This window comes from Paralichthys olivaceus, chromosome 8, assembly GCF_024713975.1.
Source record: "Paralichthys olivaceus isolate ysfri-2021 chromosome 8, ASM2471397v2, whole genome shotgun sequence".
In the NCBI taxonomy this organism is placed as follows: Eukaryota; Metazoa; Chordata; class Actinopteri; order Pleuronectiformes; family Paralichthyidae; genus Paralichthys; species Paralichthys olivaceus.
This window is the reverse complement of record NC_091100.1, coordinates 8,120,954-8,145,594: the sequence shown is the minus strand read 5'-3', so window position 1 is coordinate 8,145,594 and position 24,641 is coordinate 8,120,954. Positions and strand designations below refer to the sequence as shown.

Below are 24,641 nucleotides of genomic sequence, written 5' to 3'. Positions count from 1 at the left end.
GAACCTTGAGCTCGCTCAGGTCGTGGAATAGCAGGACACCAGCCAGGGTGAGATGGAGTGGTCTGAGTCATAGATCACACAGTTCTACAATGATAAGTTAATGAGTGGTGCTATCTGTGGTGTCACAGTAAAGGTCAGGATATCCTTCAGAGGAACTTATAGATATAGAAGGAAAAAACTCTGGACCTGTGATAAAGATCTGCTAGTTTTACTTATCCACGTATCTATTTATTTATTTACTCTACAGTCAAATATAATCTATGCGGTTGACTTTACATATCTTTTTACAACTCTTTCATAAACGACAATCAGCATTAAAGTTACTGATAATGGCTTGAATCAGCTTGATGACCATGACCATGAGATTATCAGTTTCTGAGCTAATATTAAGCACAATGAGGTGATGCCATGAATTTGTGGATTTAGGGAGTTTACATTTTCCTGGGTGGGTATTTCAAAAGCTTTTTACAGTATTTTTCAATGAAATTTTTAGATTTAATGTCAATAACATAATAAAATATAAAAACTTTTTCAAAATGACTTCAGCTTGGAACAATTGGCTAGTGTAGAAACACCATTTATCAATTAATCAGTCAATCAAAGTTTATTGGTAAAGCCTCTTAGTACCATTCAAAGTGCTTTACAGATAACTGACAGGTTGATAAACAGACAGTGCGAATGTATAAAAATGCAGGTGAGAAATAAAAAATGTATATAAGAACAATATTGACAAATCCTCATGTTTAATTTTCTATGGTGAGTAAATCCAACACTTATGTAGCAACATTTACATTCATTTGAAGTTTGTGGTTTCTTCCAACACCTGAGGTGGATATCTGACTCTTTAGCGGCTGAATGCACAGACAGTGTTGTAACTAAACCACTGAGGTCAGAGGTAATGCGTTTAACGAGGTGGTTCTTCTTCTGGTGCTGAATTGCTCTGCAAAGACCCTCGATTGTGGTTTTATCAGAATCCTCTTCTACTCACTTTGGATATAATAGAATCTGAAGCAGTATGCTGTCCATTTTTCATTTCATTTTTCTCTCACGATGTGGACTTTCCTTACAATTTCTCTCTGTGATAAGAGGCTGGGATAAAACAAAAGCTGCTCATCTTATCCACAGGGGAACACAATCATTCTTCATGCAGTACGATGGAAGAATCCCATCGTTAATAAACACAGTTTATTGATGTGTGTGTATGAGTGTGTCACTCCTCTCTCTCCCCTTCCTGCTTTCTCTGTGTTTCACCTTTATCGGTGTTAAGTTTGTTTTGGATCTTCTCGCTCCACCAGGGGACCTATGATTTATGGGCTCATCTGTCAGCCATAATAAAGCAGTCTCTAATGAAGGCAGGGAAGGTGACCTTTGTGTGTATGTGTGGGTGTGTGCATGTGTGCATGTGTGCTTTCTTCCCAACATGCATCTTTGCATATGTGTACACTTTTACAAAGCTGACAAAGGCATGTGCTTCTGAGCTAAATGCTAAGCAATCAGTGATGAGCGTGCACATAGTCCTGAGAAGTCAGAGAGCAAAAAAGAAACTAAGTAATAACTGTCAGAGGAAACAACGTTCTGTTGCAGAAACCTGGAAGTGTTTGATGTAAAGGAACACGCTCACACAGCCCAACACTGCACCACAAACAAATGTAGGCCACATATTCCACAGGGAGCGGAGCGGCCATTGAGAGGACGAGCTTAACTTCCAGCTATCTGGCTAATACAATGCCAGGATAAGTGGTGCTGCGGACCATTATATGGGAAATATATCTGCAGAGTGGAGGCCAGCACAAGACTTTAATAACCTCACTGTTACTGGCTTATGCTTCATTATGATATCATTGAGCAGAGAAAGGAGCAACCAGGACAGAGAGAGAAATGGAGGCTTATAGAGGAGAAAACGAGGGGCTGGAGTTGAGGAAGGAGGAACCGACACAGGAGAAGAACAGCCGATTGAGAAAAACAGCACAAAAATGTCCGAACATGGAAATATCAAATCTCTAGAGCTGCTTCAGAGCCTGGCTCATGTTAGAATGGAACGGCAACGCTATGATCGCCTGCCACCTCTAATTACCTCACTCCACAATCTGAAAATATGATCAGTAAATAGTAATTAACACTCAGCCCCATGTTGAAAGAGTGTCTGATTTGTCACAAAGGATCTGTGAGTGGATCGATGTAACCTCGACAGGCTTTCTATAAGGGTTTCTGTACGAGCTGAAGAAGCTATAACATGTTCATGATGCTAACTGGGTCACTGAAAACACATCTCAAATCCCAGCACCAGGAGAGCAACGAAAATGCTGCTGCTGCCCTGAATCCCTGAGAATCTGACGATGCCGATGATGATGATTACAGTGGGTTAAAATAATACATCAGGTCAACTGAATGTCTAATGATTCACACTCGAAAATACGTAATTAGTTATTGCAAAACATCCTCTAACATTCAGATTCTTCTGTTTCTTTATCGGGTTTTGCTTAAAGAAATCCATCATTTTAAGGGGACTGATATTTATGTTATTTATTATTGTTATTATAGATTTGTATTATCAATTACTAAGATAGATAGATATCCCGTCATAAAAGCAAAGGTCCAAGCATTTGAAAAAGCAATGTGAATGAATGATGTCTCTTTTTTATAGAAAACTAAATCCAGGAACTACTCCACACTGCACTATAATACATGTTTTATTAACATCTACTACAGCCTGACAGCTTTTCCCAGAGTAGCAGCACCGTTAGTTTCAGCATCTCAGCGTGAGTCAGGGGGAGGCCCCTGGGCTGTAACGGGGGGGCTCCTGCCTCCTCTCATGGACGTACACTCTTTAATTTTAGCTCCTGACACAGTCCTCACACGGAGTTTCCTTGTTTAGTGGTAACACTTGAGATGATTATTTCGGTCTCCAGCCAAGAGTCAGTGCTGTGCTGCCACCACTTTGCTTCAGAGATATGTAATCACCCGTATTCTTAAACTGCACAGTGTCATGGGTTATATGCAATTATTCTTTATGGTGTCACTAACATTTGCACATTATAGAAACTAAAAATAGAACATTAATGGTGAAGTGAAATAACACAGGGTAACATTGCAAACATTGTTTCAGTGATGCATTAGGTGACATGTTCCTTCACTATGATAAATATGTTTATAGAGTCACTCCCACATCCAACAATCTGCTGCAGTGATACTCATTAGTGCAGCAAAAGTGTATTTATCCACTGATGAAAATAGTTCCCACTCAATGCACTATTTCTTCTGTTTTAATTAAGGTTGCTCAAAAACTACCGTTACAGCTGATTTGAGGATGTAAATTTCTAGAAATTATATTTATTGCATATACTACTGGTTTTTCTTCACAAATACACTGATAAGGTCCCAGGCCAAATTCAATCCCAGAATTCCTCTGTTTCGTCTCTGTTCTACACTGTGTGTATCTCAGACCATTCGGTCAGAAGAGATGGATTTTCCCACATAAGAATACAGAGTGTGTCTATGTGTTGAAGTATCCAGTGTGGCGCTCACAGCTGAATACCCTTCTCTAACTATGGCAGTAGGTGGTATTTGTGCACGTGAAATCCATATCTGAGTTTCTTGTCATTGGAATAAATCTCCCTCTGTGCGAACCACCGCCTGTGGTCAAATCTAATTTGCTCCTCCCAGTGAGTGGGGGGGTTATTAAAAATGAAATGCAGCTAATTAGGATGAAAGAGTAAGAATCAAGGTTTGTGACTTGGGCAAGGGGTTAGGGTCCAGAAATGAACAGAGTCATTGTGTGAAGGAGAAAGTGACCGAGGCAGGAGGGAGAGACACATCAGTACCCGAGGCAGAATATTATGAGAAGAGGCAGCAGGGGTACCTCCAGAAACATTCACAACCTCTTAGTTCTGACACAAAGCTACTTATAATGGGACAGATATAAGTAAGTAAGTACCTGTGTGTGCTGATCCCAGAGGATCAAATAAGGTTTCAAGATTAGTCCTTCCAGTCTGTGTTGTTCTTTACAGGTTGTGACATTTCCCAGCACAGAGCCTACGAGTGCATAGGACATGTCCCCTCCTGTTACCACCTCCTGACATTCACAGAAAGTGACAAGCTTGTTAAGATGATAACAGCAGTCGTGCAGAATCAGAGTTACACCAGTCAGGACAGTAAATTCACATGGAAAGGATGCACTCTCCATCATATTCAATGGTGTGTGGTGTTTTAGTCAACGCAAAACCTTTTTAAAAATGAGTTATGATCATGTTATTCATAATTACACTGATCATAACTTGTACAGTTCACCTCAAAACTTCAATTGAATTAGCTTAGCAGATGATCATACGCTGACATTTTGCTGAAATACATGTATTTGTCATACAGTATTGTGCCTATAGATCTGAATCTGGGAGTTATTTTCTATCAAATTAATCATTTTGCCTATATAACATCAGATTACAGTAAAAAATACACAAAACAATTTTAGCGCTCAAATTGATGACATCATCATCGATCTCTTGTCATCCTCAGGTTTAGAGACTGTCCTGTTCTCCTCTTATCCACACTTTCATAAAATAATAAATCCTGGTAATGACACCTCCAGAGTGTGTGGAGCTGAAACCTTACACACAATACAATACATGATAAAGAGTTTCCTCAGGTTAATGCAGATCCAACTAAAACTTTCAGGATCTAAGCTTCTCTCCACTGACTCAGCACTTCCTGCAAATGATCTGTTCCAGATCTTGTCTTTAATTCAGCGTCACACTTCCCCCAAACTGTACATCTTGTTCTTGGAAACATGCGTTCTTGGTGTTTCCTGCCCCTCACTGACCTATAAACTATTTCACGAGAATGTATTGATTGTTCTGTCTCTGCTTGACACAATCTTGGAGATCTTACATTCAGCGAAGCAATTCTGACTGTTTAGTAATGGACTGAAGGTCAGACATTCTTCTGAGAGTTTCAAGAATTTATCCTGCCATAAATTGTCCAGAAAACCTGAGTGAAGCAAGAAAATGTCGGGGGAAATTGACAGCAAGTTTTACTAACTTGCAATGGACGCGAAATTGGAAGAAACAACCAATAACGTTCCCGTGCACATATTTCTGCATAATTTCACTATGACCTTTGACCACTGAATCAAATCTCTTCATCTTTGAATCGTTGAAGTGACAACTGATCGAAAGTTAAAGAAATTCCCTCAAGTCTGTGTCGAGACAATTCATCACATTCAAGAGGCCAAGTTAATGATTTTGAAAGAATTCCCTTAAGATGTCACATTCACATTCAAAACATGTGTCTGAGAGGTCACAGTGACTTTGACCTTTGAATACCAGAATGTAATCAGTTAATCCTTGAGTCCAAGTGAATGTTTATGCCAAATTTGAAGAGATTCTCTCAAGGTATTCTTGAGATTGTCCAGAGTTCTATTCTGAAAAAAGGTTTGGATTCATGAATTCATCACTGACGAGGCCCAGAAACGTTCAAACGCAGGGGTGTTAGTTTCCCCGTCGAGGTAATGGTTGGAAGAAACGTCTTGTTTGACATCACAAAACGTTGCATTAAGCTCAGCACTTATTTATCAGCACAGTCTACGACCTGCTGTATCTTCACTCTCTGATTCCTCCTGTTGCTCTCTCAACCCCTGACAGTTACCCTGGGCTTAAACACATCCACAAGCACCGTCTCTCCCTCTGTTACACTAAATATATATGTCTTTTATTTCACTTCATGAGCTTTAATTTCTGAATAATCCCACTGTAATCAAACTTTTTTCAAATAACTCAGATGAAATATTCTTTAATTGACCCGAACCGTGATTCTGTCCTTGTTTCACGTGTCTGCCAAGACGTCAGAAATGAAGCATGTCCACTTAGTTTTTTGTTATTTTAATAGAAAACCAAAGAACAGCGATTCAACAGCGCATGTATGCATTCAGTCCCTCCTTTTTTTTGCACAACGTAATCACTTACTGAAAAATAAATGTGCATGAAAGAAAATACAGCAATCTTATAAATATAGGGCCCTAAAACACCTCAGAAACATATACCAAATGCACCAAATGTGATGAGATGTGGGTTTAATATATTTGCACAGATATTCTGACAGTAAGTAATAGGTCTATCCCATGATCAGTGCTGTGTAAGGTCTGCACTTCATTTTAGGTCTGCCATTGTCACTAATATACATGCGTTTCACTATTATTGCCTTTGTTTTTTAAAAACGGTTAGAAGTTCTCTCTTTTTTTAATAATATCTAGTTCTAGAAAATAAGTCTTGAGTTGTTCATTTAAATTTTCTATTTCCTACTTTCTTTGATCACAAACATCACAGATAGTTTGACTCTTTTTTTATGCTACAACATTCCGGTACACTCACTTACTTACGTACAGGGATCGTCACCCTGTTAATGTTTCACTTGGCATTGCAGTCATGACGAGGACAAACATTTTGACCTCTGGAAAAAGGGAGGAGGAGTCTGACATTGGCTGATCTCCGTGGCGTGCTACTCCAGCACGGCGGAGGGAGGGGGACGCACGCAGCAGTTGGGCCGCCTGACATTTTGCAGCATTGACCTGAAAATGTTCTGCTGCCTCCTTTTGTTCTTCTTGCCATGCCCCGGCGAGGCGGCGCCAGAGAATGACTTTCGGAAGGAGGTCTGGGCTACCAGTTTCCGCTCTTGCTCCTTGATTTTGCACTGCAAGTGGCTCTGGATGGCAAAACCAAGTGACTCAGGGTCCACCGACGCCCCGTAAACCTCCCAGGTCATCCCCTGTTCGTCCCACACCACATCATGGACGCCCTTCTCCTTCTGCTTTCCTGACTGGTCATCATCTTTTTTGCTTCTCTCTGGTTCTATCTTCTGTTTGCCAGAATTTGTCATGGCTTTACCTCCAACGACTTTGCCTCCAACAACTTTTCTCTTTTCTTTTGAGCTCTCAGCTTTATTTTTAGCTGGGTCTGCCTTGGATATGGTGTTTGCTGCTGTTTTTGTTGTGGGCGGGGCTTGGTCAGACTTGGTTGTGACAGCAGCCGGAGACGGTGCAGTTTTGTGACTGTCAGCAGATCCAGACTTGGAAGCGCCGGCTCTCTCCGGGGGTGTTCCTGATTTAAGAGAGGTAGCCTCAGCAGTGGTTGTTTTTGCTGCAGGTGTCTCAGCTGCAGGTTTACACTGGGAGTTACCCGTCTCTCCCTGCTCCTTGTGCCTGCTGTGCTCGATGTTGATTTGATAAACTGGCTGTATGTTGCATGAAGCTGGTTCTTTAGGCTTCGCCCCCGGCCCTCCCCCTGCCTGCTGGGACGAGGAGTTAAACATGCCTGCATTTTGGTTGTGGCACATCTCTGCCTCGACCGTGAGCCTCTCTGACCTTGGATCAGTGGAGGCTGATAGAGAGGTCATGTTCATGTGATGGAGACCAACACACCCATCCCCCTGATAGACCACAGCCAGGCTCTGCGCCTCCTCCCTGGGGACTGCACCACTGCTTGGCCTGCGAGTCACAGCGAAAGGCAGCAGGCTCGGACTTGTGGCCACAGCCTTGCTGCACATGTTAGCCACCGCCTGAACCTCCATATCATGACACTGCTTGACTGGAGTGGACGACAGGGATGAGGTCATAGTCGAAGCCTCCCTGTAGAGTTTGCAGGGCGGCTGCTGCTGCTGCTGCCCTTCATAGACAGCTGTGTTAGCCTGGTTGGCTTCTTCAGTCACCCGCCCGTACGCCTGGGTGCTTTGCGTAGCCGGGGGCAGAGTGGAGGCGGCCGTCTGAGAGGAAGCTGGCTGATGTTTATCTGAGAAGACTTGTGGTTTCTTTTCTGGTTGCAAATCCCTCTCTGTAGGTGTTGAACTTAAATTATTATTTGCAGACCCAGCCTCTGCCTCTCTTCTCTGAGACAAAGGTGTCGCAGAGCTGAGCGTCGTTGTAGATTCCATGCTTCTCGTAGGTTGGGAAGTCTTTTGCAGACTGACAGAGCATTGTGAGGAACTCTGTATATGATCTTTAGATTTCTGTCCTGCAGCAATGTCCTTGCTTTGTGGAGCTGAAATACTCCCTGTATTATCCTGCTGGTGCACAGGTGCCGTTTGCCGTAACTCACAGGCAATGTTAAGATTTGTATTATTGGTCGAAACGCGTTTATTAATGTCCTCTTGTGCTGTGGATGTCGGTTTCACTTGCTCCTCCTTTGCCGCACTCGTCCCTTTTATTCTGCAGTCACTGGCCTGTGTGTCGAGCGTTGACGCTGCAACAGCAGATGCCACAGCAGCCTCACAGATACCCTTTTCATCACCCGGGCTTAACGTTTTCATGTTAGCGTTAGAATCCCTCCGGTCGCCTCCTGCCTCACCCACACCCCAGCCAGGTAGAGACAGGTCTGGCATCTGTTGGTCTGCGCCCGTCACATGCTCAGATTCTGTCTGGTTTCCATTGGCTGGAGGAGCTGGTTTGCTGCAGACTTGTTCGGCCCCTGTGGCAGCTGCTTTCTGGGTATGTGGGACGACGTTAGTGGGAGCAACGGTCACAGATGAGTTATCCTGTTTGTGGGCGGGAGACGTGACGATGGGTTTTGGACAAACCTGAGAGAAGTTTAGGTTGGGCTCTTTAGTCCAGTTGGCATTCGACTCCTTGTTGCCCAGCGTGTCCACCACAGCCAGCTGAGGCACCATCTGGACTGTCACTGTCCTTTTTGGGTTAGTACCCATGATGGATTCACTGTCTCAGTCTTTAAATATTGTCTTAATCCAAACTTGAAAGGTCGCTTTGTGTGAGTTCCTAAAAGAGGAGAATAGAAATGGATTTAGTTTGTGATTGAGCGTCACTTTCACTACTTTTACATCTTCACTTAAAATAATCACACAAGACTAGTTACATGATCATTATGTTAGATGCACCTCACATTCCACATAGTTTCCAACATGCATGTGAATAATCTTTGTTAGAATAAAGAGTAAATCATCTTTGACATATGTAGGTTGAAAGTGTTTACAGATAAAGGACATTTTTGATTAAAAACCACGGGTGTTCCCCATTAACCAGAATTTCATCTGACCTGTCAAACCTGTCTGATGTCAGAACAGCTAATGCCAGGGGTGTCGCAACAGGGTAGGTGACACAGGAAATTGCCTGGGGTCCCAAGCTGACAGGCCCCCGCCCCCCAAAAAAACTCCTTGTTATTATAATTATTATGTTTGTGTAAAGCGATTCCAAGTCTGTGAGAACCTCTGTGATTGGTTATGTATGTTGAAGACTAGAACGTCTAAATGTGTGTGTATGATGTGCCTGGGACAGTGGTGGAGGTTTGCACTCTAACTTTATTTTACTATTATTCAGGTGTGCGTACTTAAAAAAAGTTGTAAGATTGTTATGATGTGGTTTGGTATCATGTGTGTGATTGGGTCCCTTTTGCCCGGGGCCCCCAAAGTCCCTTAAAACACTCCTGCCTGATGTATTTTTTGCATGGCAGTATATCATCATCATCTTTTTTTTCATTTTCTGTTTCATTGCCTTTTCTATTGTATTTGTATCGTCTATTTAACTTATTTCATACATTTGCATGTTCTCTTGTCTACCTCACTAACTATCTGCTTCTGTAACAAGGGAATTTCCTCAGCGTGAGATCAATAAAGTTTATTTTATCTTATCGTATCATATTTTATCTTATCTTATCTTTTTTCCTTGTATCGTATCTTGTCTTATCTTATCTAATCTTATTCTATCATATATTATGTTCTAAATCTCCCCTGAAGTTGTCTTAAATAAAGAATAATATGTGTTACCGTTAAGACTTCACATGTTCCAAGTTAACCTGTGAATCCCTCCATTTTTACTCATGGAATCTTTGCTGTCATGTCAGTTGACTTAGTATTTTCTCTGCTGACTGGCTAAAAAAACGAGTTAGACGATGAAATGAAGGTGAACCCTAAAAGCATCCATAAATCATTCAAGTTTATCTCTTTTCTTAGTAAAGGGCCTTTTTGTGGAAAACAATCAGAAAACCTTTGATTTCCCATGAGACATGTCTTTAGATCTTCTCTTGTCCTGTGATCAATTTAGTCTTAAATCTAAGCAGTGATCTACACTTTTCACAAATCTCTTAATCCTGGGCCTGATGAATAACTCCCCCGTTGCCGTCTGTGTTAAAAGCACCTGCATGGGTCAATTCTCATAGTGAAATGTGCCGGCACTCAGCAGACGTCTGAAATATCTGATCGGCTGCGTGTCAGACAAATGAATTGCACGGTGATGGAGACTTTGATCACACACAGCAGCTCATAGACAAACAGAGAGGAGGCAGAGAGACAACGATGCACACTTCAGTCCATGATCCACGGAGGGAGGGAGAGAGAGAGAGAGAGAGAGAGAGAGAGAGAGAGAGAGAGAGAGAGAGAGAGAGAGAGAGAGAGAGCAGTTGGTCATTTCAGTTTTCAGTATTGATGATTATCCATTCTGCATAATGATCCTCCCCGAGAAAACAATCCAGCCTTATGTTGTGAGTTAAATTCATTCTGATACAACAACACAACAAGGCATACTGAAGGTTTTTGGGGAGATAAACAACAAGCACAACATATATTTCACATTAATCAGGACATATTTACATGTGGATTATTATAAAGAAAAGAAAAAAAACACAGATCTTTCCTTTTGCATTTTCTAATGTGACAGGAGGAAAACACAGCAGCAGGCTCCTGTTTAGGATGTGTTGGACAGGTGTAGTCTATTTGTGTGTGTGCTTTGCATCTGCCTGTCTGTTGGCAAAGTGCAAATATTCATGGAAAGCATGTCCTGGCCACGATTAGATATTCTCCAGTTCAGATGCTGCTGTCTGGGCTTGTGTGCCTGCAGCAGTTTGAGGGAAATAACACGGAGCAGTGGATGCGGAGTGAATGCATAAAATCCAAGTGATGCACACACGACCTGTTAATGAGATCTTTGTCGTGGATTGCAGCTTCTACTTGCAGCTCCTGTCCCACCCTGACACCCCAGAGAGGCCACTGGGGTTTGCCTGTTTGATTTGACCTTGCGAATGGATCCGACACGAAGGAAGGATGGAGAGCATGGGTGCAGAGAAAAGAGGAGGGGGGGTCTTACCTTCAGAGGCGCTTTAATGTCCCATGTACACCGCGGGTTGTGCCGTTTGCGCGTCCGTGTCAGCGAGGCGAGGCTGGACCTGGGAATGAATATGGAAGAATCAGCCCTGTGTCGGTGACACCAAGAAGCCACGCCTTGTGCCACAATATCAGGGGTATCGATCCCGCACAGCAGAACGCGTAAAAATGCAAGTGCCGCGACGGACTGACCGTGCGCAATGACTCATCCCAGCATCCGACCGACTCACGGCCGCTGCTGCTGCTGCTGTTGCTGCTGGGGCTCTGTCAGCGATACCTCACGGTTAGAATAAAAAAGTGCACCTTTCACAAAATGGACCTTGGTTCATGCAGGCAGCAGCGTGGTGGTGCAGCAGAGTAAAGGGTAAAGGGAAGCAGATGAATGGATGAACGCAGGAGCAGAGAGGATGAGAGAGAGGAGGCAGAGGAGGGTCACACACTCATTACTTTTAAATCCCACTGCCTTTACTGGAATAATCCATGACGATGGATGGTTTGTTTTTTGCTCTGTCATTTTGAAATCATTCAAAAATGGATTTGTTGTGTGATGTCTTTGTGTCATTATACGCACCCAGGTCTCCCAGAGGTGCAGCTGGCTTTCATTTGATACCCAACAGATGACCTGAAGACTCACCAACATATTTTACATTTTCTCTGAGGGTGACAGAGAAGTTGCCATAAAAAGGAATTTCTTAATAAGATTTCAGAGAACTAGAAATAGGCAACTCCTGTGTTACCACTGCAGACAATCTGCATTTTCTTTCTGTGTGATTACTAATTGTTGATGATATGAGAGATCAATCATACACTGATCCACAAAATTACGATCAATATATCTGATTTTTGGCCCTAGATCGAAAAACCTCCTGAATCTCTGTTGTGCTGTTGTCGGTGTCTTCTACATGTATTGCAGCTCTTTTTCATCCTGAGATGTTTGTATTGTGTTTGTTTTTTGCTTTTCAGTTTTCATTCCTGGTGTATTCTCATTCTCACACTGACATTTTACTCAGGAGCTGGCAGGAAAAGCTCCAGAGAATGTCCGCAGCAACCAACCCGGACATTTGCTTTGTCACATACAGAACCTCCAGAAAAGTCTCAAAGCATCATGTCATTAAATCTGATGATTTGGTCGTAAATATTGTATCTTGCTTTGGTTACGCGCTTGCTCAAAATTATATGGTGCTTTCACTGGTCCTGTTGGGCCTCACCAGCTCATGGCCACCCCATGGACACGCCCCTGTAGGTAGAAAAGCTGGAAAAGTGACAACAACACACGTCCAGTATAAAAACTCAGTGATCAGGTTTTATCACTTTCCATCTTTCCTGCGGTGCCATAAAATTGATAGTGTCAGTGCTGCTATAATTTCATTTAATAGCACCATTGAAGCAAACCTCCTTGCTCGTCTTGAGATGATCTCTCAGACGCTTATGATGATCTAAGCAGTTACTTCTGGGAGTTTTCAAATATAGTGTGTCTGAGGAATGCAGGAGTTGTATGCGGTAGACCTCCTGCCATTAAAGCCAAGAGGGACTGATTAGTTGAGAAGGTAGGCCGCGTCTTAATTACAGAGGAGTGCACCAGTGGAGAGCGACTCCAACACAAGCCTCATGCATCGCTGGTGTGCCAGACTAGTGCTTCAGGGTGAAGGCTGGCTGCCAGAGTGGAGAGTGGAGCAGTGACAGAGACTGAACTTAATTCAACTGTAAGTATCGTCTGTTGCCTCCATTTTAAACAATAGCTGGATACAAAGACACAAAGTGTATAACTTTCTATTATAAAAGAAATAATCTGAAATGGATTTAATGGAACACATATGTTCATATTGTGGATCTGGCATCATCTTGTGGTTAATTTGTGAAAAGCAAAAGCGTGGCTGGTCTGGATTATATTAAACCAAACTGATCTGAAGACAATAAATATCTTAAACAAAAGTACTGTCAGAAGTATTTTTCTCTCTTATGAGGACTTAATGTCATAATGTGTGTGGGTCCAAACCAAAGGGTTTAGCAGATTCAGTTCAGCTATGGGCCAGTTAGTTCAACATGGTTCAATGGGGATCAACTTGGTTGTACAGGCCCTATGGAGATGCAGATCTATATATTGTCAATTCATTTTTGGAATTATTACCCTGTTACACTGTGTTAGTTACAAAAACCATATCTTCCCTGTAGTGGCCTTGCTTCATTGATTATCTGTGAATTGCAGGATTGATTTAAAAAATGTTTAATTTAATTAAAGTCACCAGGTAACAGCTCAAGAAGACCACATCATTTGATCGAGCTCCAAACTCCTCAGATCTGCTGAGCAGGTTTCTCTGCACTCCATGTCCTCAAAATCAAATGTAATAGATTATTCTGGGTTCTCCACAGTTAAACGTGAACAGTTTCATTTGCAATTAATAATCATCCTGCTGCACCCAGCTGCTCCACCTCTCACCTGAATAACAGAGGAGTTGTCGCTGTTGTGAATGCGTCTGTGCAGAGAACCTCCTGCTGCGTTGTGCATGTGTGAAAGGTGAACTCAGGGTAAACTCTGTAGCCAACTCTCCAGATTTTACCAAGAGGTCGTGTCTGAAAACTGCTTTAGAGGAAAAGCTGCACATAGATGCACTGTATGAATGGCAAAACTGCAGAAGACTAAATAAGAGTTATACAAATCTATAATTATGAAAATGGTTTGATGCAAATTGTGAAAAAAAAGAAAAAAAGAAAGGGCCACAGATCTCCTCCCATCAGTGCAGACCTGTGTAGACTGCAGTACGGCAGATGGCCGGTGGATGGCGCTGGAGTAGCGTTCAAAGGTTTAAAGCTCAGACAGTCATTGACGCGGCTGGCGTGTGCTCCGTTCAAAGACATTACGTTACTTATAGTTTCAAGGTAAATGTAACATGTTTCTCTATTTTTGGCAGAAGCTTCAAACTCTCATTATCTCCTGGTCAAACAGGTATTCACATTTAACTATTAAAGGTGAGGGTGTGAGGATTCCTGGCATATCAAGAGCTAGCATTAGAACTGCTACAGGGTCATCCTCGGCTAATGTAGCCTTAGCATTGGACCGGCTACGTGTCCAGTGTGACCGTGAACGCACCAGAGCCTGATGTCAAGAGCCACGCTGAGGACTTCGCTGCTGATCGCGTTAAAGTGAAGCTAACTTTGGGTTTATCTTTGTGTGACAGTGTTGTCTCTGCGACATCACGGTAAGATCAACTCCATCTTCATGCCAAACACCATCAAACACACCAATGCTAACGACGTAACCTAATAATCCAGGCTAACGCTACGCGGCTAGCTAACAGTCATCGAATAACAAACAACCTGTTGTCTCAACCTGTCATCTCGGAGCTAGAAGCTGATAAACACACGTGATTAGCTAGTGGTGTGTTAGCTTTAATAAAATAAACAGTGTCCTGGTCGATTCCCCTGCACGCGCTACATCTCTGTGAACTGAATGGTCACGTTTGTCTCGAAGTTAGCATTAGCATTGATGCTAGCTGCCATTGTTTGGGTTTTGGTTATGAGCGAAGTGGCGTCTCTTGTGTATTTGTAGTTTTTAATGGAGACGAACTGCTTCTGCTGTGTCACTGTGATGGTTGAGATGATGCAGAAAGAGTCGAGTCAGCATCATTTACAATGATGACGCTGGGGAAAAGTTCTTCGAGTGCAGAGCTGCATCTAAGTGCAGTTTGTATGTACTTGTACTTTACTTGAGTGTTTACATGTACTGCAAGATCAGACAGCTTAGTTTGTGTAGTGAGTAGATCTACTGTCCTTTACATTTGCGTTTAGTACATCACTGAGCAATAAATATAGATGTACAAGTATTTAGTACCCAACTCATGTGACAGACACTATTCACACTGTGATAACACCCTGAACTGGAATGAGAAGAAGGGCTCACAATGATTATCACAATAAAGGTTGCATCAATAGCAATATAACAAGTTTAATAAGGTTTTACTGTTTGAAACCACAACCTTCACTCAGTAGCAACAATCAATGCAGACAGTTATCATGACAAATGTTAAAATGAGCATTAGATGTCGTATTGGACTGTCAGATGTTTCTTATTTAATCCCTTCATGTGATTGATGTTGTTGCATGTTTTGTGTTGTAGAAAATGTTTGGGTATGTGTGGCAGTACGTCTACACATCCTTCCTGAGGTACTGGCTGAAGTGGCTCGTCAGACAGGCGACGGGGAAATGTGAGCTGCAGAGAATATGCTCCAGATACAAGCCGGGGGCTACAAGGACAACGAAAGCAGGTGATTTAAATCAACCATAATCTAGTCTGCCTCTGTTGCTGAGTATACATTCTCTCATTACATTCATCTCTTATGTGCCCTATTGTAGAATACTCCCTGCGGTCTTCTAGGAGCAAGGTAAGAGAATTGTAACCTGGCTGTTTTTACTTTCTGATATGCAAATGCCAGGGTCAACTTCAGTAGTTGTTGGTCAACAACAGCTTTCACTATGATGATTTATATCATTTAAGTTTAAAATTTCTTCATATAGCTGTTGAACTATACTCCAATAAAAATCACTGATGGAAAAACGTTTTGATCATGACGTTCCACAAAATCATCAGTTTAATAAGATTTACTGCTAGTATTTAAAAAAAAACAAAAAAAAAACGATGTGATGTGTACTTTGACTTTAAAGCTTGGTCCATGTCCCATCCACTAACATGAAGAGGGCAGGTTTATGACCTATACTACAGCCCTCCACCAGGGGGTGATCAACTATGGGCGATCACAGGCCTTTGCTTTACTACTGACCTCTTTATTATCTTTTAGATGGGAAACCCAGTTAAGACTCATACTGTGAACTTAATCAGTCTTTATCTTTCACTACACTTGCCAAGCATTGATGAGTTGACCCTGCTTGTCATTTATGTTTATAGCGAGGTAAGCATTTTCTAATCAGCAGTGTGGAAGCAGAAGTGCTGGGTCATCTACTTCATTGTTTCCGAGGTTGACTTTTTTTTCCCCCTGTGGTTGACAGCGTAGATTATACAGCAGCCACGGTGCCGCTGTTTTATTTGCCTGGTGGCTTTTTATATCGTTTTATTTCTGTGATCTTCCCCTCACTGCCCCCTGCTTTCTTTCCCTATAGGTTTTAAGAGGAGCGTTAGAAAGCAGCAAGGATAACTCAGAAATATGTGTGGATCAAATTATGAAAGAGAAGAATGTCAAACCCCAGAAAGATCCCCTGTAAGTTTATGACTCATCTCCTAGTTTGAATTTGTCACCTGTATTTCTTCCAATTTTCATCCTATTCAGTAAAGTGTGTTTTTTTGATTAAACGATTTTTTATTGGATACCTCTCTAGGTTCAAGCAGAGCCTGCACACCTGTGTGTTACAGATAACAGGATACGGCGGTTTGTATACATCTGTGGAAGACTTGAGAAAGGAGGTTTTCAGCTCGGACAATGCAGAACACGAGGCAATGCTCTTGAAGGTATGAGTTCCTGCTTCTGGATCTATACATTAAAAAGAGGGCAGTTGCTGTATCTGTTTTAGCGGCGTGGATAGTCTTCCACACAACAAACTAGAACTGCGGCCAGTTACTGGATCCACCTGTTATTCCAGATCCGCCACAAAATTACATGGACCTTGTTTCAGTAGTTTTTGTGTAACCATTTAATTTAGCTGATGCTCTAGAAAATCCCAATGATCGTATTTGTTTTTTACAAGCATAGACTTAAATTGCAGTTTATTTCATTGTATGCACAAAATCAGACTTGGAATCACTATACCCGTGACTAAGTACAGAGCCAATTAAATATATGTATGCTGTAAATATTTGTCCCCTCAGTTGTGGGACCTGTTGATGCCAACAGTCAAGCTGGAATCAAGATTAACCAAACAGTGGGGAGACATCGGATTCCAAGGAGATGACCCCAAGACCGACTTCAGAGGAATGGGCTTACTGGGACTTATCAACCTCGTGTGAGTACTCAACAAATAGCAATGAGATAAACTGAAAAACAAAAAGGGACAGTTCATGCCAATACTGACCTTAACGAAAGGAATGTCAGATAGGAATCAGCTGGAACACTATCACCAAAGCAGTTTTTGACCTAATACCACTCATGTTGACCAGACTCAGGCTCCGAGGAGTAAATAATTAAAAGAAAAACAATACAACAAAACAAGCCGAGCTGGCTTTGCTGCAGGAGCCTGAAAAAGAAATCCTGAATTGGCAAGAAAGTCAACTAGACTCATACATACTTATAACCTACATGTTACTGCAGCAAAGATAATTTCACATACACTATATAGAGCTTATAACATATGAAAAGTAAATTTGAGTCCAAACACATTTTACATCATCTCCTCTAAACCTCTCTACCTTCTTTGATTGTAAAAAACAAAGCTGTGTTTTCAAGCCTTGTTGCATTAGTGTGTAAAAATTAAACTGGACACATCCAGTTTACAGTGACACGTCACAGATCCCTGTCAATAATTCATCTGCTGATACTGAATGCAGTAACTCTCAAAACTGTATTTCAGTTTCAATGCCTGACTGAAATATACCCCTGACACTTACATAATACTGAAATCATGAAAATACAGATGTAATCATTATCAGAGCAAGCACTGACTCAGAGAAACAATTGTTATCTTAGTTAACATGTATTTGTGCACATTAACTTGTTTATACACTTCTATCCGTAAGCAATAATGATCCTGTAATGTTTTTGCTATTTGCAGTTTTTTCAGTGAAAACCACACAGAAGAGGCTCGACAGGTGTTGTCTCACGCAAACCATCCTAAACTAGGGTAAGACACATTTATATACAAACCTTTTTCCATTGTGTGAGTTTAATCTACAATCACTGTCTTCTTTTAGCTCTTCGTGTGCAGTGGACTGTCACTCATTTTTAAGGTGTATTTCAGGTATTCATATGCCATAGTTGGGATCAACCTGACAGAGATGGCCTACAGCCTCCTGAAGAGTGGTGCTTTGAAACCACATTTCTACAACACAGTCCAGGGCCCACCAGAGCTCCAGCACTTCCATCAGCTGTACTGTGAGTAGACTTGGCATTGTTCTTTATTATATACACCTCTGATTCATTTGTCTTTTCCTCATTTTCGTCTTCTTTTTTTACCATGAACTCTCTGACCGTATGTGTCTTCTCTTCTAGGTTACCTGGCGTATGAATTTGACAAGTTCTGGGTGTTAGAAGAGCCAGAAAGCATCATGCAGTTCAATCAGTACAGGGAAAAATTCCATAACGTAGTCAGGACACATCTACAGGACCCTGATGTGTCCCTTACATTGGCTGTCCATTCTAAAAACTAAGATAAACAAATGACTGAAGTGGATTAACCATGCCCCACCTGAACTCTCCACAGCCCCTGACATTGTTTCGTCACTTACAGGACGGTTCAGTGGAAGCAATGATAAACATTACAATGTAAAGGCAGACTGAAACTCACCTGGTCCTCCTCAGAAACTCAGACTAATCCTCTGACATTGGGTTTTATGATTCTATACTTCTGGTCTTGTTATAGTCAAACTTCACAGTTTTAAAGTAGAGCACAAATCTACCACCCTATACCTCAGAAGGTTTCAGTGTCTTTCAAAAAGGGGAAAGGAGAGCTGCCGTTTGTCGAAGCACTTTCAGTAAGCAGACATCCAAATAGTTTGTGTTACAGTTGTTGAAAAACTGTGATTAGCCACCATGTTTTTAGCTGTCTCGTTTGTATTTGTTCTCACGATTGTCCTGCTCAGGAATTTGATATTTATGACCACGACTGAAACTTCTCTAATTCCATTGTGGCGTTCTCATCTTGTTTAACATCCCCGTTGATACCATTAACAGCATCTGGGTTATGTGATAATGATGTGAAACTCAAAATTGTTCTTTTCATAAATTTGAATATTTGAAGACTGATATTGCATTTTCATTTCTAGCCCTTGCTGTGATTGGCTTTTAGGGGGAAGTCATGTAACGATTAACACACCTAACTCGAAACCAATAAATACACATTTTGATGTTTTGAAATGGGTTTCATGTCCAAGTTTAAAAACAAAATACAATAGACTGTCTGTAAAACATGTCAAATATATTCAGAACTTTCAAAAAGACGCTTTACAATTTATTATTTTGAACAGGAAGGTGCACTGCTTTAAGCTGCCTCAAATGTTTAACTGGCAGATTTAAATGTTCAGATCTTAAAGGGGAATTCTGGTATTTCTCAGCCTGTGATCGTGTTATTGATTCAGACTTTTTGGAATCGCCCCTGTAGCAGCTGCGAAACAGCAGCAGTGGCTACAATGTAATCCTATGGGGCAACTGTGTCAGTCCACAAAATATCCACTAAAAGTGCTTTTTAATTCACCAATAACTGGCTCAAATTCTTATTCTGGGTCTTTGCTCAGAGTCTGGTGACAACAAGGAAAATACCAGAATCCCCTTTGAAGTGCAAACTCATTTGACCGAATGAGGTCATTACACATAAAGTCAAATACAAGGTAGCTTGTCCATTTCTCTTCTTTCAGCAAAGGACGGTTTTCTTTGTCACCACGGAAAGAATTGATATTCTTTATTTTCCTTCATCCTGTGGTGCTTCAGGTTTGTCAGCCAAATGTTTAGGTACAAAAATCTCAATTTGGGTCCTCGATCCTCTTCTTGGTGACCATCATGGCTCTCTTGATTTGTTCGAATGTCACAAACATCACAACGTTCCACGATCCCAGCCTCAGAAACGAGGGTACAAACCTGCACCGAAACATACAAGAGGTCAGAGGTGTGTAGTAAAGACCTACGGGTGAAATACAACAAATGAACGTGTGCTGGGGTCAGACACGAAGAACCTACCCTTTGTAGAAAGCTGTGGGCCCCTCTTTGGTCATCATGGTCCAGGCACAGTTGATCGCACTCTTGTACTGGCCCTGCGGTGAGTTCATGTACCTGGTCTTTACCACATCCACTGGGGAGGCGATCACCGTGGTAACAAAGCCGGCGCCGAACGCAGATACAAAGTGACAGGGCAGATTGTCTGTGGAGAGAGTCGAGGGCCAAACAGGTGAAACATGGCAGCAGCTGCGAGGCCTTTGTTCTGAGCCCTATAGAAAGTGCTGTCAGCAGATTATGTATTGTGAGAGGGGTAATATAAACCATAGAGATAAATGTTTTATTAACGACTGTATTTACAGCAGTGGAGGGAGAACACACCATGTACCTGCACGTGTGCTGTTATCAGCTGTGGAGGAGTTGAAGGGTTGATAGGGGGTGTGGAGTTCTGCCCAATCAGCTTTGTCCCATGTGTGTGTGTGTCAGTTGCGTGCGTGTGTCAGTTGCTCAGACACACATGCTTTCTTACCTGACATCAGTTTACGTTTAAGAATGGCCTCTTTGATCAGGTCGTATGTCACCAGCTCTGTGCAGTTGACCAGTGCGTTTCTTGTGATGTTGGGTAGCGTGCCTACAGAGGCCAGAAAAGAAGAAACGCTGGTATTTAACTAAAGGAATTCTGGGTGTTAACTTTATGGCAGATCAGATCCAACCTTGTGACACATATCACAGCATGCTCTCTAAATGGCACCTTTCCAGAGTCCGCGTATGCCCTCATTCTGGAAGATGTGCTTGTAGGCCTGCATGGTGCCATTGTAGCGGCGAGCCACACCGTCCAGGTTCATCTGGGCTTGGAATCGAACCTTGACCACATCGGTGGGTTGCGCAAAAGACACTGCCATCGCGCCTGTGGTGCAGCCAGCGAGGATGCGTATCAGCACACCTGCGTCTGTGGAAGATCAATCACACGTCAGGAGGCATTTTAGTTTCAGTATCTTGCCCAAGGAAACAGCTGCTGTTGCACATCTGTCTGTGGTACAGGATGGATCCTTTCCCTTGTTTTTTCTCTTTCAAAGAGGTTTTCTGATAAATGTAGTTTTAAAGATGTGGATGTGGTGTACGTTGATGTTGCTATGGCCCCTTTAAACATGGATTTATGCATGCATCATTACAGGAGTGCATCACTTACTGTCTTTTCCGCCTGTGTAGAAATTTTTGACATTGTCGTAGAGGCCGATCCTGACGGAGGCGAAGCACACTTGCCTCTGCAGACCAGCGACCAGCCCGTTGTACAAAGACTTGGGGCCCTCCGTTCGGACCATGGTGGCTATTGTGCCAAACACCCCTCTGTAACGGATGCCTTCCACCGCTTTCTTCTCCCCCTGAATCTGAGGTCAGATCATACTCAGGTTTAAAACCAGCCCAACAGAATGGAGGCAGAAAACCTACAGACTAAACTGTGCATGTGTCAGTGGTTCAGAGGTATTGAGATAGACAAAGACTGAAGCTGCTCAAACAACATTACACTGTGTTTCCAAGTTGATTTCAGTATATGTGAAGGAAACATGATGCCAGAGATTAATGATTTATTTTCGGAGCAGATACCTGTAGTCTGACTTTGGCTGTGTCCAGAGGAAATGTGCAAATGTCAGCTATGCAGGCGGCTAATCCAGCGCTCGACATCTTCACCCCCAGTGGAGGGGGAACATCTGAGGGTTTGAGTCCTACCATGTCTGCTGCTGCACACACACGAGGAAAGAAAATCCCATCAGTGTTTTGCACAATAAAAACTTAACCTCACATTCTAATCCTTCATCGTTTAAACAGGAATCTCAGTAAATGATAATATATTTTAAAGTGAAAGTAGATTAATGATACATTTTAAACAAACTTACATTGTGTTGAATTTAAGTTTCCTCCTTTTGATCCTCAGGTTGTTCCAGCTGCAGAAGTTGACCGGCCGGAATATAATCCACAATCCCTCTCCATGAGAAAGAAGGAATCTTTTACCTCTGTATTTATATATTTTCTTGCAGCCCTTTTTTTTATGACATCCCCAGAGAGGCGTTACTATACTCGTGCACCCGGGTCAAATCAAAGTCCACTGACTGTCAGAAAGTCAATGTTCAGATTACCCCACACTGCAGCCTCTTTTCAGAAAAACAACTATTTCACTTTGCTGTTCTGAGCCTGCAGCAACAGTCTCCTTTCATCTGAGCCTTTAAATAGTAATCATTTTAAATTGAGAGTATCAGTGGATTTTCCCTCTGTCCTGTGTCTATCGCTTAATATTAAAGGACCAGATGAAAATGCAAAATGAAAGCTGAGCTGCTGAATCAGGCTGAAAATGTAAAAAGCACAGGCCAAGATCAAATGGATGTTCAGTTTTCATTCCGCCAAATGAAAGGAATGTGATGATTGATGATACCAAAGAATGAATTATTATAGTGTGTCTGCTGTACCGCTATAATTAGTTATTTCATTAGATGAGTGCCTGCTCTTAACAGTCATAACGACACACCACCAGTCAGGTTCATCAGGGGGTCATCTCTGCTCTGAGCAAATGACTGAGCAGATTAATGACTGGGAAAGTGTTGGAGCTGATTGGCTAAACGACAACCACTGTACAGTTGAATATTCTGTCCATAAAGCTTAAGGTTTTGTGGTAGATGTGTTGTATTATGCAATATGTGCCGGTATTTATTATTATTACTGTGATGTTTTATAAATAAAACATCACAGTATGACATCTCAAAGTTTTTGGGGGAGGCGAAGACAGATTTTTAGAAGAGCAGCTCAGGGGGGAGGTGGGAAAGTTGTGACGTGAGCTGCTGACCAAAGGTCAACGTGGAGCAAATAAGAACTTTGCATGTTTGCCTCTCAGCAGTTTGTCAGCAGCCTTGACTATTTCATAATACTCTGAATCCAACCTTACACCGTGGGCAATGGGGATTGTGGGAAAATTTGATTTTGGGAAAACGTAACATGCAAATTATAAAATTCATTCAGTTTAAAGTTGTTATATTTCTGTCTTGCAATAAATTGCAGTGTTTCAGAGAGGAGCTGTTGAACTGCTTCACTTCTAATATTTAGTCTTTTCACATGTTGACAAAGTAATAGAAACACTTTGAAATATAATCTAATGAAGGATTTATTGAATGGTGCTGAATTTCTTTATATAGGTGTGTCTTACAGTGTGTAATAATATATATATATATATATATATATATATATATATATATCACAATAACAACATTAACATATATATATATGTTAATGTTGTTATTGTGATTTATTAGATGAAGTACAAGAGTTTCAAGGGATGCAAGTAATATTTAATTTATCGTATACATTGTCCCTGACTGATTACTGATTGCTGGTTTTCCTTGTGTCTGAGTGGCGATGCCTCTAATTCGCCGAGAGCCGTGTTGTGAATGAACTCATCGAGCTGTGATTGGTCGACCGGAGCCACAACCCTCAAGTGTCTGTTCCACAGCCAGCGAAAGAGAGGCCCTGAAACCACCTGAGGTTAAATACAGTTGTGTTAAAGGCACACGTTGGTGCTCACTGTCATAAAGTGCTCAAAACACCGTCTTCTGCTCCAGTTAGTATTTTGATTACTTTAAGAAGGTGCAAAGTTTCGAGCCCAAATTGTGTCATTGAATAAAAGATAAAGGTTTAACAGGAGCAGATGACTTTGATTTTTGAATGCACTTGAACTGTGTAGCACAAGATATGTTGTATTAAGTTTTATGGTGGTGGAGGATGTCCACTTCAATCTCCACTTCAATCTCCATTAACATATGATAGAAATAGACACATAAATACAAAAATCTACAGTAAATGTACATTTCATCACTATACTATATCCACACTCTCACTGGTGCTTATATACAGTATATCAGTGGTAGCAGGACACAGAGCTCAGTTCTGTAACATTGTGAATCCAACTCAAATAGAACTCTAAACTACATGTTAATACTAATACTAATATTTTGTTACATATTTTTTCTAAATCGTCAAAATAAAAGAGATGGGAGCAAGTCAGGGCTTCTTCAGCAATATATCAGCTAACACAGATTGCTTGTTAACCGAACTACAAAAGGCATCAAGGAAAATAAATCACAATCAATTCCGTTAATCTATATATATATATATATATATATATATTTAATTGAATTATTCAACTCAAAATAACAAAGACATCACAAATATCTGATTAATAAAAAAACATCAAGAGCTCATATTCACCAACAAGTTAATTTTCAAATAAGAAAATGAACTATCCATTAAATAAACATGAGTTTGTTGAGAGTTTGTCCAGTGTAAATGCAAAGTGTGGGAAAAGTGTGTTTTTGAGGGGGGTCCTTTAATCTCCGGGGAGAGGGAGGACGAGGGGTGAATTTAGAGACGAAGGGAATCAGGGAGGAGAGTTTCAGTATGGACACTTAGCTTGTCTGGTTCATCCAGGACAGAGGGATCACGGTTCAATCCCTGCAGGTCGGACAGATTTTTCAAATCCACTTTGAGTCTCCAGGAATCAGCTCCTTTGCCTCTTGGTCCAGGAAGATGGTGGAAGAAACCAGCAGGTTCTTGGCTCAGCTGTCCAGAAAGTAGTTTATCGTTTTCCTCCCATCAGTTCCTCTCACTTCACATGTTCTCCTCCATCCTACCTTTGTTTGATTTTCCCTCCTTTTGACTCACAGGTGTGTCCAATTCATCATCTCCCTCGCCCCGCCTTCT

General features: G+C 41.7%; 3 protein-coding genes across 4 annotated transcripts; 1 reads left to right on the top strand and 2 right to left on the bottom strand.

Annotated features, from left to right (window-relative positions):
* Positions 1 to 5,857: 5,857 nt before the first annotated feature.
* gprin3b (GPRIN family member 3b) lies at positions 5,858 to 13,256 on the bottom strand. The gene is made up of 2 exons (XM_020101198.2): positions 11,075 to 13,256; positions 5,858 to 8,755 (listed from the first exon to the last, which is right to left on the bottom strand). Exon 2 carries the CDS (start codon positions 8,683 to 8,685, stop codon positions 6,490 to 6,492), a length of 2,196 nt encoding a protein of 731 aa, XP_019956757.2. The 5' UTR covers positions 8,686 to 8,755; positions 11,075 to 13,256; the 3' UTR covers positions 5,858 to 6,489.
* Positions 13,257 to 14,085: 829 nt separating this feature from the next.
* elmod2 (ELMO/CED-12 domain containing 2) lies at positions 14,086 to 19,106 on the top strand. The gene is made up of 9 exons (XM_020101289.2): positions 14,086 to 14,288; positions 15,206 to 15,353; positions 15,442 to 15,470; positions 16,204 to 16,301; positions 16,420 to 16,549; positions 16,907 to 17,040; positions 17,806 to 17,874; positions 17,992 to 18,125; positions 18,243 to 19,106. Exons 2-9 carry the CDS (start codon positions 15,209 to 15,211, stop codon positions 18,398 to 18,400), a joined length of 897 nt encoding a protein of 298 aa, XP_019956848.1. The 5' UTR covers positions 14,086 to 14,288; positions 15,206 to 15,208; the 3' UTR covers positions 18,401 to 19,106.
* ucp1 (uncoupling protein 1) lies at positions 19,091 to 21,930 on the bottom strand. 2 transcript variants are annotated; one of them, XM_020101288.2, is made up of 7 exons: positions 21,794 to 21,930; positions 21,504 to 21,637; positions 21,088 to 21,286; positions 20,650 to 20,847; positions 20,428 to 20,529; positions 19,923 to 20,103; positions 19,091 to 19,823 (listed from the first exon to the last, which is right to left on the bottom strand). In XM_020101288.2, exons 2-7 carry the CDS (start codon positions 21,627 to 21,629, stop codon positions 19,709 to 19,711), a joined length of 921 nt encoding a protein of 306 aa, XP_019956847.2. In that variant the 5' UTR covers positions 21,630 to 21,637; positions 21,794 to 21,930; the 3' UTR covers positions 19,091 to 19,708. The 2 variants fall into 2 exon arrangements, with proteins under 2 accessions (XP_019956847.2, XP_019956846.2); XM_020101287.2 differs by having other exon boundaries at positions 21,504 to 21,640; positions 21,794 to 21,927.
* Between the last annotated feature and the right edge of the window lie 2,711 nt (positions 21,931 to 24,641).